Below are 12,985 nucleotides of genomic sequence, written 5' to 3'. Positions count from 1 at the left end.
CTGCCTTGTCACTGTATAGTATTTATGGCTCTTTGTTAAAATACTATTTAAGCACGTCTTCTAAGGAAGCCACTGCCTTGAGAGACAAATACTTTTGAACTGAGGCCTCTCCTGAGTGATGTGTACAGCATGTGTTAATAAACGTCTGCTTGGTTTTTTTTTTAAATTAATTTGACTTTTCTTTTCAGGAGAGTGTCTCAACTAAGAACCTAAAAAAGAGGAAAAAAAGGAATTATGCCTTCTCCCCTACAATTGGGCAACCCAAATGTGACCAACAGAGACACTCCACTCACTGTGGGATCTACAGGTGGAATCCTGGGAGAACTGGCAGAAGCCAGCAGGAAAACTCATGAAACTCAACTTCTCCCAGACTTCTGTCTATGGAACCTGGTTGAGAGAGGAAGGTAAAAATGTTTTCTTAGGCTGGGCGCGGTGGGTGGCTCACGCCTGTAATCCTAGCACTCTGGGAGGCCAAGGCAGGCGGATTGTTTGAGCTCAGGAGTTTGAGACCAGCCTGAGCAAGAGTGAGACCCCATCTCTACTAAAAATAGAAAGAAGTTATCTGGACAACTAAAAATATACATAGAGAAAATTATTCGGGCATGGTGGCACATGCCTGTAGTCCCAGCTACTTGGGAGGCTGAGGCAGGAGGATTGCCTGAGCCCGGGAGTTTGAGGTTGTTGTGAGCTAGGCTGACGCCACAGCACTCTAGCCCAGGTAACAGAGCGAGACTCTGTCTCAACAACAACAACAACAAAATGTTTTCTTGTACCTTCCTTCTCAGGTTCAGATTGGCAGGAGAAAAACATTTACTAAAATTTTTTTTCTTCTAAAATTTCAGGATCAAATAAAAAAAGGGAAACAAAACAATTAATTCCTTAAATTTGTGACTCTTACAGATTTGTCTTAGGTATCTATTTGATTATTGACCTTTAGCTTTCCAAGGATGGCCTTTGTTTTTCTTATCTCTCTTTGTATGGTTTGTTATAAAGAAGAAAATCATAGTAAGATTCTCTTTTCATATTGTTTTATTTCTTTTTTTTTTGCTTTCTTTTGTCTTAGTAAGAGAAAAATATTGGCTGTGTGTGGTGGCTTATGCTCGTAATCCTAGCACTCTGGGAGGCCAAGGTGGGAGGATCACTTGAGGTCAGGAGTTCAAGACCAGCCTGAGCAAGGGCGAGACCTCAGACCCCGTCTCTACTAAGAAATAGAAAAAATGATATATTAAAAAAAAATTTAACAATTATGTTTGAAAAATTTTATTAGACCATAGACAAATCTAGCCATCATCTCAAGTTAAATTTTATACTAACTATTTTTATATTGCTGTATGTTAGGCAAGTATCATAAAAGCAAGAACCTTAAAGTTAAATACATATACAATTTTGCTGATAACTCAGAAGACATAGTTATTTTTATTAAACCAACAATATTGAATGAAGTCTTATTTGCCAAAAGACTCATTCAAGTCACATGAATTTGAAAAAATATTTGGGCTTGTTTATTTAATTTACGAGTACTCATTTATCTTTAAGTTAATTTGGTACCATATAGACAATATACAAATATATGTATAGCCATATATGTAATATATAGATACACAGACATGTACACATGTGTGTAACTAATACCCAAAAGATTAAGGAATTCAATGTAAAAGAGTGGAACTTTTTTTTAAATTTTAAAATAAAAAAAATTAAAATATTCCCATTCTGCTCGACTCCTTTTTTTGGGGGGGAGGGGACAGAGTCTCACTCTGTTGCCCAGGCGAGTGCCGTGGCGTCAGCCTAGCTCCCAGCAACCTGAAACTCCTGGGCTCAAGCAATCCTCCTGTCTCAGCCTCCCGAGTAGCTGAGACTACAGGCATCCGCCACCATGCCCAGCTAATTTTTTCTGTATATATATATATATATATATACATATATATATGTGTGTATATGTATATATATATATATATATATATATTTTTTTTTTTTGAGACAGAGTCTCACTCTGTTGCCCGGGCTAGAGTGCCATGGCGTCAGCCTAGCTCACAGCAACCTCAAACTCCTGGGCTCAAGCAATCCTCCTGCCTCAGCCTCCTAAGTAGCTGGGACTACAGGTGTGCACCACAGCCTGGCTAATTTTTTTATATTTTTAGTTACCCAGCTAATTTCTTTGTATTTTTTTTTTTAGTAGAGACGGGGGTCTTGCTCTTGCTGAGGCTGGTCTCGAACTCCTGACCTCAAATGATCTTCTCACCTAAGCCTCCCAGAGTGAGACACCACACCTGGCCTTGGTTGGTGATTTTAAAACATACATAGATGTTGTCTACTGCACATAACAGTGTGCAATAATTTCCTCTTAACATTATGGGTTTTTCACACCCCAAAAGCTTCGTTTTATGTATTTATTTTTTAGAGACAGGGTCTCACTCTGTCGCCCAGGCTAGAATGCAGTAGTGCAATCACCGGCCACTGCAGTTGAGAACTCCTGGGCTCAAGCGATCCTCCTGCTTCAGACTCCTGAGTAGCCAGGACTACAGGTGCAGGTCACGACCTCCCCCACCTCCCCACCCCGGCTAATTTCTTAAGTTTTTTTGGTAGAGGTAGGGTCTCGCTATGTTGCCTAGGCTGATTGGGAACCGGCCTCAAGAGATCCTCCGCCTCGGCCTTCCAAAGCGCTGTGATCACAGGCGTAAGCAACCCCGCCCGGCCAACACTTCTTTTTAAAGTAAAAAATCAAGGCCTCTGAGCGAAGTGTGAGGCCTGGGCGGGACCCGAGCAGTGGGCGGAGTCTAGGGTGGGGAAAGGGAGGGGCTTTGGGGCGGTGGGAGGGGCTTGTGCACTCAGGGGCCTCAGGGTGGACGCGGTAGTTCCGCGGGGAGGCCGTCGTCATGGTGGCGCCCGTGGTGTACTTGGTGGCGGCGGCTCTGCTTGTCGGCTTTATCATCTTCCTGACTTGCAGCCGGAGCCGGGCGGCAGCAGGTAGGAGATGCCGCCGCGCCAGGCCCGGTGAGGCCAGGTTCTCCGGCCTTCTGCGCCTTTGTAGGCCGTCGTGCCGTGGCTCATGCGCATGCGCTGGCGTGCCAGGGCCGGCTGCCGAAGATGTGGGCATGCGTCAGGCAGGCCGCGCGCATGCGCGTTTGTGCGCGGAACGGGGGACTGCTGGGGCTTTCGCAGTGCTAGAACCCTGCTTGCGAACCGGGTAGCAGCGCCCCTACACATTTTTTCTGGCCCCAAGCGCGAGCCTCGCCCCATCCCTCTTCTCGCCCCTGGGCCCTCCACACCCCCAGACCCAGAGGGGTCAGGCCCCTGGGCCATCTCCTAACGCGCGCATTAGGGAGGCCGCAGGGGTTTCCCAGCCTCCCCGGACTGGCTCCAGAGCGGGTGCCCTGGGGCAGACATCCGAGTGTTTTTTACCTGCCACAAGGTGGAGGAAGCGTAAGGCGGCTCCAGGAAATTCGCTGAAGTGCTCCTCCTCCTCTCCAAGGAGAGCGCCCATGCTGCCTTGGCCTCCCTCCCTGTTCTGCACCCCATCATGGATCATTGGCCACGGCACAGAACAAATACATTTGTCATACCCTCCCCCCACATTTCCTGTCAGCAAATGGTTTTGTGTATGTGTATCTCCCCTTCCCTGGGCCCACAAGCTGCTTCAGAGCACCTGCATGCTCCGAGGGCAGGGAGAGAGAAACTGAGGTAAGGCAGAAAGCCAACAAAGCTTCCTAGGTGAGGAGACTCAGTCCCTGTCTGAGAAGTGTATTCTGGTTGGGGTGCCAGATGGTGTTAGGCAAGAAATAAACGTAGTCCTGCAGTGGGCATTTGGTGAGACCTGGAGATGGCAGGGTGGGAATCTCCTGAGAGGCCACCTGGAAAGATTGGGCCTTGCAGGGAGAGAAAAGTATCAACACAGGCAGGAGAAAAGGGGTGAGCTTGTTGCATGGGACCAAGGCGTGGGGCTGGTTGCAAAGGCCTTGCCTGTCAGACTGAGAAGCTGGGGCTTTGTTATGGGCAGCAGGAGCCTGGAAGGAGACTGAGCAGAGGAGGGTGAGCCTTCCCGGTTGCTGCACCCCCTGCCATCTGGCAGGCTGGGCTGCCTGGGAGCATCATCATTCCTCTCTTCCCTACAGCTGGCCAAGAGCCACTGCACAATGAGGAAGAGCCAGTAGTAGCAGGCCAGGTGGCCCAGCCTTGGCCCCTGGAGGCTGAAGAGCAGAGAGCTGGAGGCAGGCCCCGGCGCCGGAGGGACCTAGGCAGCCGCCTACAGGCCCAGCGTCGAGCCCAGCGAATGGCCTGGGCAGAAGTGGATGACAACGAGGATGAAGCTGTCATCCCAGGTGAGAGGGGCCCAGCCTGGTAGGAAAGGGGGCTGGATTAGAGGGGAGGATAATGGGGTCTGCAAACCTAAGTGAGGGAGTAGGGTATGAAGCCCCAGTGTGGGAGAGACATCTGGGAGCCACAGGTGGAACAGAGACAGACTTGGGACCTGGCCTTTGGTCCTGGGGGCCAATAGTTCTGGGTCCTGACCCCTGTTCCACTGGGTCAACCCGCTCTTTCTTCATTTTTGCTCTCAGTGTCCAAGTAAGAGGGGAGAGGTCTTCAGATTGATTCAGAATATTCTCAGACTATCCCTTATATTCCAGTATCCTTTCTTGGTATGGGCAAACTCATTCCCTGAGGACCTCACCCTAGAGGCAGAGTGCCTCTCCAGTTCCTGGAGTGAGGTCACCTGTAACCCCAGAAGAATGGTTTGGGTATAGAGATATTCTGCTGACACAGAGGCCTCCATATCCCTGGTGCTGGGAGACCAACAGAGCCCTCAGAATTTTGGGAAAGAATGCCTTTTCTCCAGTATTTGATGGCTGACTTGAGCCCGAGGAGGGGGCATCTGGGGCTTTTGCCTTGTACCCTTGGGGAGTAGCCCCTTTGGCTCAAAAAGAGGCCCTCTGTTGTGCCATCCCACCTGTCTCAGACTTGGGTTCAAACACCATTTTTTGCTCAGACATCAGTGGTCTTTAACTTTCAGCTGGCCCTGGGATAGTCCTCTAGTTGGAGCTGTCTATTTGGCCTGGCTTTGGTGGGACAAAGGGATAATCCTGGCCAAGGGCTAAGCCCAGAACCCTCAGCAACTCCTGATTATAGGAAGGAGGGTTTCAGATTTGAGGCTGGGATAAATTTCCCCAGGGAGCTCTCCTTCCCTGGAGATTTGGCACAGAGACAGAAACCAGAGAACTCCGCAAGCCCAGACAGTCCTGCCTGTGATCGTCAGACACTTGGATGTTAGAACCTGGCACCTCCCTCTTTACAGCTCTGCAGTATCTGAAATTCTCTTCTGTCCCGTTGCCCCATGGTCCCCTCACCCCTCTCCCACCCTCAACACACACGTGCACTCACATACACATGGACACACACGTGCATTCATGGTAGATGCCTATGGAGGACAGAGCTGGGCTAGTGACATATGCAGATGGGTGGAAGGGCATCCCCCTGTGAGGAGAGGGATGAGGGCAGATCCATTGTCACCGTCCTCTCTGGCCAGGACCTGAACTATCTTTCTTTGACCATACCCAGCCCAGGAGGAAGAAGGCATCGAGAAGCCAGTAGAAACTCACCTGTCAGGGAAAATTGGAGCCAAGAAACTACGGAAGCTGGAGGAGAAACAGGCTCGAAAAGCTCAGCGCGAGGCAAGCAGGAGGGATGGGGTGCAGCTCTGGAAAAAGAGCCTTGCCTTCCCTGCTTGCTAAGGCAGACTCTCCCCAAGCAGCAAACACCAGCTCCTTGCCCTCTGGGCTGGTGTTTGCTGCTTGCCTGGCTGTCACCTGCAGCCTTGGCCTGTGCCCTGGCCCAGGCATTGCCTTCCCTGGCCTGTCTGGGAGGTGGCACACTCTAGCTGGGTGTCGGGAATTTGCCCCATTGAGGCCTCTCTCCAGGCAGAGGAGGCTGAACGTGAGGAGCGGAAACGCCTGGAGTCCCAGCGTGAGGCAGAGTGGAAGAAGGAGGAGGAGCGGCTTCGCCTGGAGAAGGAGCAGAAGGTGAGGCCGACCCCTGACCCTGACCTCTAACCCCTGACCAGGCAGCCTTGCTTCCCATGCAGCTCCCCAATACTTCCAACCTTGAACGTGGGCCACAGACCAGGCATAAGGCAGGCCCTGGTTTATTTGGTCCCTGGGCTCTAGACATAGCCTGTGAAAGCTACTGCTGAAAAGTAGAGCCTGAGGTGGGGATTCCTGTGCACATGACCATCAAGTGTGCCTGCAGCATGTGAAAGACACTGGTGTGGTCGGGGTGGCTGGGCAGAGTGAGCCAGGAGAGGAGGTGGGGAGGGCAGAGATGTGAGGGGGCTCTGGTCCTGAAGGCCTTGAGTCTGTTAAAGGTCATTGTAAGAGGTGGTGGATCCGCTGAGGGCCTGGCATGGATGAGGTGCTCAGGAAGTAGGGGTCATTTCAGTAAAGGTGGTTAATGAATGTTTATTTGCCAGATACTTCCTTTGGTCTGAGAACCGGACCCAAGAAAGGGAATAGCACAAAGATGTGGGGTGTGTAGGGTAAGAGCAAGGCCTACCCCAGCTGGGGGGACCTGTGGCCTCTGACTGTCCTGTTGTTCTAGGACCCTGGATGGCGGGAAATTTGTCTGTGGGTGCTGTAGCAGGTGGGCCAGAGCACAGTGGCAGGGAGGCATTCGCAGAGAGGGTTTTTTACTTTTCTGAATATCGATCTTAATACATCTTAAATATCCTGGCTCTTCTCCTCTGTACCCAGTTTCCCCTGTCCTTAACATCTTTCCCTACTGTGGTACATTTCTCACAAATAATATTGACATGTTATCATTAACTAAACTCTACATGTTGTTCAGATTTTATTAGCTTTTCCCTAGTATCTGTTATCCGTTTTGTTTTCCGGGGTCCCATTCGGAATACCATGTTATGTTTAGTTGTCATGTCTTCTAAGGCTCTTTTCTTCTGGGTCATGACAGTTTCTTATACTTTCCTGTTTTTGATGATCTTGATAGTTTTTTTTTTTTCTTTTTTTGAGACAGTCTTGCTCTGTTGCCTGAACTAGAGTGCTGTGGTGTCAGCCTAGCTCACAGCAACCTCAAATTCCTGGGCTTAAGCGATCCTCTTGCCTCAGCCTCCTGAGGAGTAGCTGGGACTACAGGCATGCGCCACCATGCCTGACTAATTTTTCTATTTTTTGTAGAGCTTGGGTCTCGCTCTTGCTCAGGCTGGTCTTGAACTCCTGGCCTCAAGCAGTTCTCTTGCCTCTGCCTCCCAGAGCTTCATGTTTTTAAAAAGATTTTTCTTAGTACTCTGAAAAATGGGTTCAGTTGAGAGAGGCTATTGCACTAGGTGGTGGTGGTGATAATGGAGCAACATGGACAGACCAGGGCGTTTTCCGGAAGTTAGAGAAAGAAGTGGTCAATGGGACCTCATTTCTGACCAGGGCCACTGGCCGGATGGCTACGTGATTCACTGAGTCAGGGACCCAGGAGGATGACCAGACATGGGGGGAGTAGATCACAGGGTTTGTCTGATGCCTGTGAGATGGCCCAGTAAGTGTGTCACGTGGGCAGTTGTGTGTTCGGGAAGGGAGATTTGGGTAGAGATACAACTGTGGCAGTCATTGGCAAGGAAAACGTTGATGCTGTGGGCATGGGCGAGGTGGCCTAGAGAGAGTGGAGGAGAGAGAAGGGACAGGGCTGAATGACAGAGGCAAGAATGGCCGAGGAGCAGGAAGAAATCCAGAAGGTGGCCCTGGAGCCAAGGCAGGAGAAAAGGATGGTCAGCTGTGTCCCAGCACCACTGAGAGGACAGGGATGGATATGAGGCCTGAAGGTTGTCCTTGGGATCTGGTGAGTGGAGGACGTGAGACTATGGCAGGAGTTGTTTTAGTGGAGCTGTGTACACAGAAGACAGATTGGAGGGGGATGGTTGAGTGAATTAGGTGTTTGTTCATGAAATTTGGATGTGACAGTGTAGGGAGAGGGTGGGGGTGACTGGAGGGCATGGTGGCGTGGGGTCATGGCAAAGTTCAAGAGATTTTACTAAGTAGACCCCCTGAGCATGGAGGGCAGGGGGAGGGGTTGAGCAGCATTTGTCTGGGTGGTGACTGGGGCTGAGGACAAGAGGGGCATCTGCTAGTTATGTAGCTGGGGGGAGAGGGGATGGGGTCTTCAAGGAGCCCTGTCCCTGAGAAAGGGCGGGGCTATATATTCTTGTGCCCTGTGGGGGCAGCAGCGACCAGAACAGGGATGGGTTGGGCATCTGCCCCCAGTCCCCAACTCTTCCCTCCTCTGCATCCACAGGAGGAGGAGGAGAGGAAGGCCCGGGAGGAGGAGGCCCAGCGGGAGCACGAGGAGTACCTGAAGCTGAAGGAAGCCTTCGTGGTGGAGGAGGAGGGTGTGGGCGAGACCATGACTGAGGAGCAGGTGGGTCTGCCACCCCTGGGAAACCCCCCTGCACTCATCAGGACAGCCTGTGCTGGACCCAAGGCCAGCCACCCCATCCTAGACACCCCTGGCAGGGCAGTGAGAGGCAGGTGGCTGCCAGTACCGCAGGCTTTAGTGGCCAGAGAGACTTTGTCTTCAGCAGAAGATGGTGCCCCGAAACCCTCACCCTGGGTGGCTCTGCTGCTCATGCAGGCAGGTGGGCAGGTGGCACGTGCGGGTGGTTGGGCGGACACACAGGCACGCGCCCTCAGGTGAACAGGTGGTGGATGCACAGTCATGTGGGTAGGCACAGACCCCTGCAGCCCCTGCCAGGGGGACACTCACCCTATTTCTCTGCTCCTCTAGTCCCACAGCTTCCTGACAGAGTTCATCAACTACATCAAGGTAAGAAGCTGCAGAACAAAGCAGGCTGTCAGCTACCTGCCTCGTGTGTACATGTCGTGTCACCTCCTCAGGGCCTAGGGGGCAGACCCTAGCGGGGGCTGCAAACAGTTCACTCAAACCTGTGCAGGAGCGTGCAAGGGAGCCCAGAGGGGCCGAACTGCTGGTATCCTGGCCAGGAGAGTCCCTTCTCTGACCCTGAAGGTGGAGAAGGACCTGGGTCTGTGTGGGAGGCTTGAGCCTTTGATCGCTTCCTCACACTCAGGGCTTGACAGTTTCCCTGCTCTTCAGACCCCACGCTCAGTGAGTCACTGTGTTTTCAAGTCTCTCCATGTGTGTTTTCTGTCAGTTCTGTCACACTGAGGCTCCACGGAGTTGAAGCAGGCGTCCTCTGCCATGTACTCTTGAGTGGGACCCTTCCATGGGGAACAGGATGGTGTTCCCTTTGGAATCTGGGACGGGGCTGCAGTGTGTCCCCTCCATCTGCAGGCACTGCACAGGCCGCCCCGTGCTGTTCCGGTTGCATAAGCACGTCCTGCTCTGCTTTGCTGCTAAGCAACTTCTCTCCCACAAAGGATGCGGTGAGGGGAGAGGTTTTCAAGTGCAGCTCAGAGGTGCAGAGGCGGCTGAGGGAAGGAGTGCAGAGGGAGCGGGGGCGGCAGTGGGGGTGCTGCTAGGGGCTGCCAAGGAGCCAGGGCTTGCATAATCCTCCGCCCACCTCTCCCGAAAGAGAGCGGGGTTTAGACGCATCGCAGGAGTGAGGGGCTGGCCTCACAGCCTGGGACCTGGGGGTTCCTAAGAGGGAAAAACTTGGACAGCTCCGAGAGGATCCTGTCCGCTCAGGCTGAGAGCATTCCCCTCTGGTGGAGCCCTTTCTCCACCCTGGCACACTTGCAGGTACTGCAGCCAGGGCGGGATAGCGCTCCGCTTTCCTGCTCCTGTTTGGAACTTGCTGTCTGCACCTACCCAGTAGGCAGCAACATAGTTTCGAAGTCCCTCTCCAGGAAGCCTTCCCAGGCGGATTTAGAGGAGAGGGTCAGCTTCAGCGTCCCCCTCTTCTCTGCCGAGAGTGGTGGAAAGGCTCCCAAGGCCTTTCAGTGGCTCCCTGGAGTTCCCGTTCTCTGGGAGTTCTTTAAACTCTTTAGGAGCTCAGAAGTTTTTCCAGCCTGTGTTGGCTGATTCTCCTGGAGCTGCTATCTTGCAGGGAGAAGGAGTTCTGAAATTTGATCCACCCACTATCCTCCTCACTCCAGGCCCATTTGATTTAAGAATTCAGAACTGGAGAACATTTCTGCGTAGTTTATGTGAGGTGTGGGGATAGCTTGATCATGTCGGTCTTCTCTCCTATCTGACCATTGGCTGGGCTCAAGCCATCCGCCTGCCTCAGCCTCTCTAGTAGCAGGTACTACAGGTGCACGCCACCACGCCACGCCTGCTTGTTTGGTTTTTTTCAAACGTACTTTTGGTCCCAGCAGTACCTCAGGCCAGGTCCTCAGGGCCCACCTGGGGAGACTTTATGTTCCTGCTCCCAGCTGTACTGAGAGCCCAGTGCCTGTTCCCTGTTTTGTAGGTAAAGTCCAGCTGGCCAGGTCACCTTGTACTTGCCCACCCCCGTGGCCCAACTGCCTCTCACTCGCCTCCCTGCTTGCACATACAGTTTGGTATTTCAAACAGGTCACATGCCCATCTGCAGCCGGGGAGGTGTCACCGTGTCAGTCCTCCCCCAGCTCATTTGCTGTGGAGGATTCACAGAAATGCAAGAGATCGCCTTTTCTCAAGTCACATGCTGTCTGGGTAGGGAGTCCGGGCAGATGCCTGTGTAGATCCAGCCATGGACCCTTGGCTGCACCCCTGGGAACTAAGTTTCTACTGAGGCTGTGAGGGCAGCTTGTGGAGCATGGAACACACCTACTGTGAAAAGCACTCCGCAATGTTAGTGACAGTCATCTTTAGGGTGGGCTCAGTGCCTCAGACGGTGGGAAGAGAATGGGTGAAAAGAAGTGTGGACGTGTTGGGCTGTGGGTGAGCAGGCCGAGGGGGCAGTGAGCAAAGGTGAGTGAGGCAGGAGTGGGCCTCCCTGCCTCTCCCGAGAGCCCCGGGCTCGTGGGGCCTTTTATCTGCTCTCTCCTTGTGCATGTACTCGCCCATCTCAAAGCCACACTGAGCTCATTTACCACGTGTCCCCCACACCTCAGTGCCTTGTCCTGGTCCTCAGCAGACATGAGTCCTGGTGACGGTTTTTAAAAATAGCTTTTGTTGACTGTCACCTCCTCCCTCCCTGTCTGTGGTGCCTCCCCTTCCAACTTGTTCATGATATTACAAAGATACGGCTGGATGGAGAGAACGGTGGCAGCTGTGCTCCGATCCACATATCTGTCTGTCTTGGAGTCCAGGACAGGGCCTGGGAGGGCAGTGGTTGTTCTGGGTAGATCCCTCCTCAAAAGCAGGGGAATGAGAGACTTTATGAATGTTTGTGTCTCTCTATGTGGGTGGTTGTGGAAGTGTGCGTGTCTGTGTGTCAGGGGAGAAAGGCTGTCCCATAGGAGTGTGCACAGTGTTTATCCAGCCACCCAGAACAGATCAGATCAGAGTGCAAACATTGGAGGGAACCCATGCTGAGAGGGATTTGCCCAAGCTCAGCCTTTGTCCCCTTCTCTCCCTCTCCTTTAGCAGTCCAAGGTTGTGCTCTTGGAAGATCTGGCTTCCCAGGTGGGCCTGAGGACTCAGGTAAGTCCTGGAAGGTGGCCTGCTATGTGTAGTGTGGCCAAGGGGTCTGTGCAGCTAGGAGAGGGGGCTTGTCCTAAAGGTAGAATTTGGATGCACCCCCCACACTGCCCCCAACCAAGAGTGTGTAGCATGAAGGAATCTCTTGGCACCCTAGGAATCCTGCATTTTTACTAGATGGAAGAACAGGCAGGAAAGAAAAAAAAAATCCAAACCCCATCACTCTACCAATCCCTGTGACCAAAGCAGCCCAAATTCAGTTACCTTGACAACTCTTGCAAACAGATTGCACCAACCTGTTCGGCCAAATGTCACTACTGCTCTCCTAACTGGAAGAGGGCCTCTGTTGGCTCAGAACCAGAGCCCCGTCTCCCCAGAGCCCTTCAGAGGAGCACAGAGTCACACTGAGGGGCAGCCGAGAGAGGGAGAGGAGGAGCCTTGGCTGTAGTGGAAGGCAGGTTGCAGGTGTTTTTTCTAGGGACTATAGTGCCTATCCTTGCTCTGAGAAGTGTTCTCCTCATAGGACACCATAAACCGCATCCAGGACCTGCTGGCTGAGGGGACTCTAACAGGTGAGAGGATGAGAATCCCTGCAGGCCCTGGCCTTGGGGACTGTCTGGCCATAAGGGGCTGCAGGGACTTGTTGCAGAAGTGGGATGACCATCCCGGGTGGGGGAAGGAGTATGTGACAAGGGCTACTAAGCAGTTGGACGCAGTTACAAGGAGGGCATGCTGAGGCCTGGGGATGGCTGTGAGATGAGGAGGACAAGCAGGGATGCCTGATTTGACTCTTCCAGCCTGGATTGGATGCAGCCAGGAAAGACCAGGCAGGCAGGAGACTTGGAGGGTTCTGTACCTGTTGTGAAGGAGTGAGTGGGCATTCTCAGGCCAGGTGGGGAGGGCCCAGAAGGACCCAGCCCCACAATCCGCATGTCCCTACAGGTGTGATTGACGACCGGGGCAAGTTCATCTATATAACCCCAGAGGAACTGGCTGCTGTGGCCAACTTCATCCGACAGCGGGGCCGGGTGTCCATCGCCGAGCTTGCCCAGGCCAGCAACTCCCTCATCGCCTGGGGCCGGGAGCCCCCTGCCCAGGCTCCAGCCTGACCCCAACCCTTCCCTCTTGGACTCAGAGCTGATGCGGCTTACCTGGCCATACATCTTCACCCCTCCCCACCTTCCTGGGGCAGTGGTGGAGTGTGGCCAGGCAGTTGTAGATTAAAGGCCTGTGAGCACTGCTGAGCTTGGTGTGGCTTGGTGTGGCAGAAGGCCTGGCATCCCAGATAAGCAGGTGAAATTTAGGCCTTAGTATATATCTGAGAGGTAGGGAGGGTCTGTAGGAAGCTGGTGGAAGTCCCATTCCTATCATGTAATCATTCATTCAAAAGAAAAACCCCATTGCGTACTTACTGTGTTCCTTTGGGCCATGCAAGCCCAGCCCCTGAGGCATA

At 52.7% G+C, this 12,985-nt stretch overlaps 1 protein-coding gene across 1 annotated transcript; it reads left to right on the top strand.

Moving 5' to 3' along the window:
• The first annotated feature begins 2,811 nt into the window (after positions 1-2,811).
• On the top strand, positions 2,812-12,776 carry DDRGK1 (DDRGK domain containing 1). The gene is made up of 9 exons (XM_045528972.1): positions 2,812-2,967; positions 4,113-4,319; positions 5,554-5,666; positions 5,913-6,014; positions 8,284-8,406; positions 8,773-8,811; positions 11,479-11,535; positions 12,056-12,104; positions 12,475-12,776. Exons 1-9 carry the CDS (start codon positions 2,877-2,879, stop codon positions 12,639-12,641), a joined length of 948 nt encoding a protein of 315 aa, XP_045384928.1. The 5' UTR covers positions 2,812-2,876; the 3' UTR covers positions 12,642-12,776.
• Positions 12,777-12,985: the final 209 nt, after the last annotated feature.

This window comes from Lemur catta, chromosome 17 (genome assembly GCF_020740605.2).
Source record: "Lemur catta isolate mLemCat1 chromosome 17, mLemCat1.pri, whole genome shotgun sequence".
NCBI lineage: Eukaryota > Metazoa > Chordata > Mammalia > Primates > Lemuridae > Lemur > Lemur catta.
The sequence above is the reverse complement of the archived record's forward strand: the minus strand, read 5'-3'. Positions and strand labels throughout refer to the sequence as shown.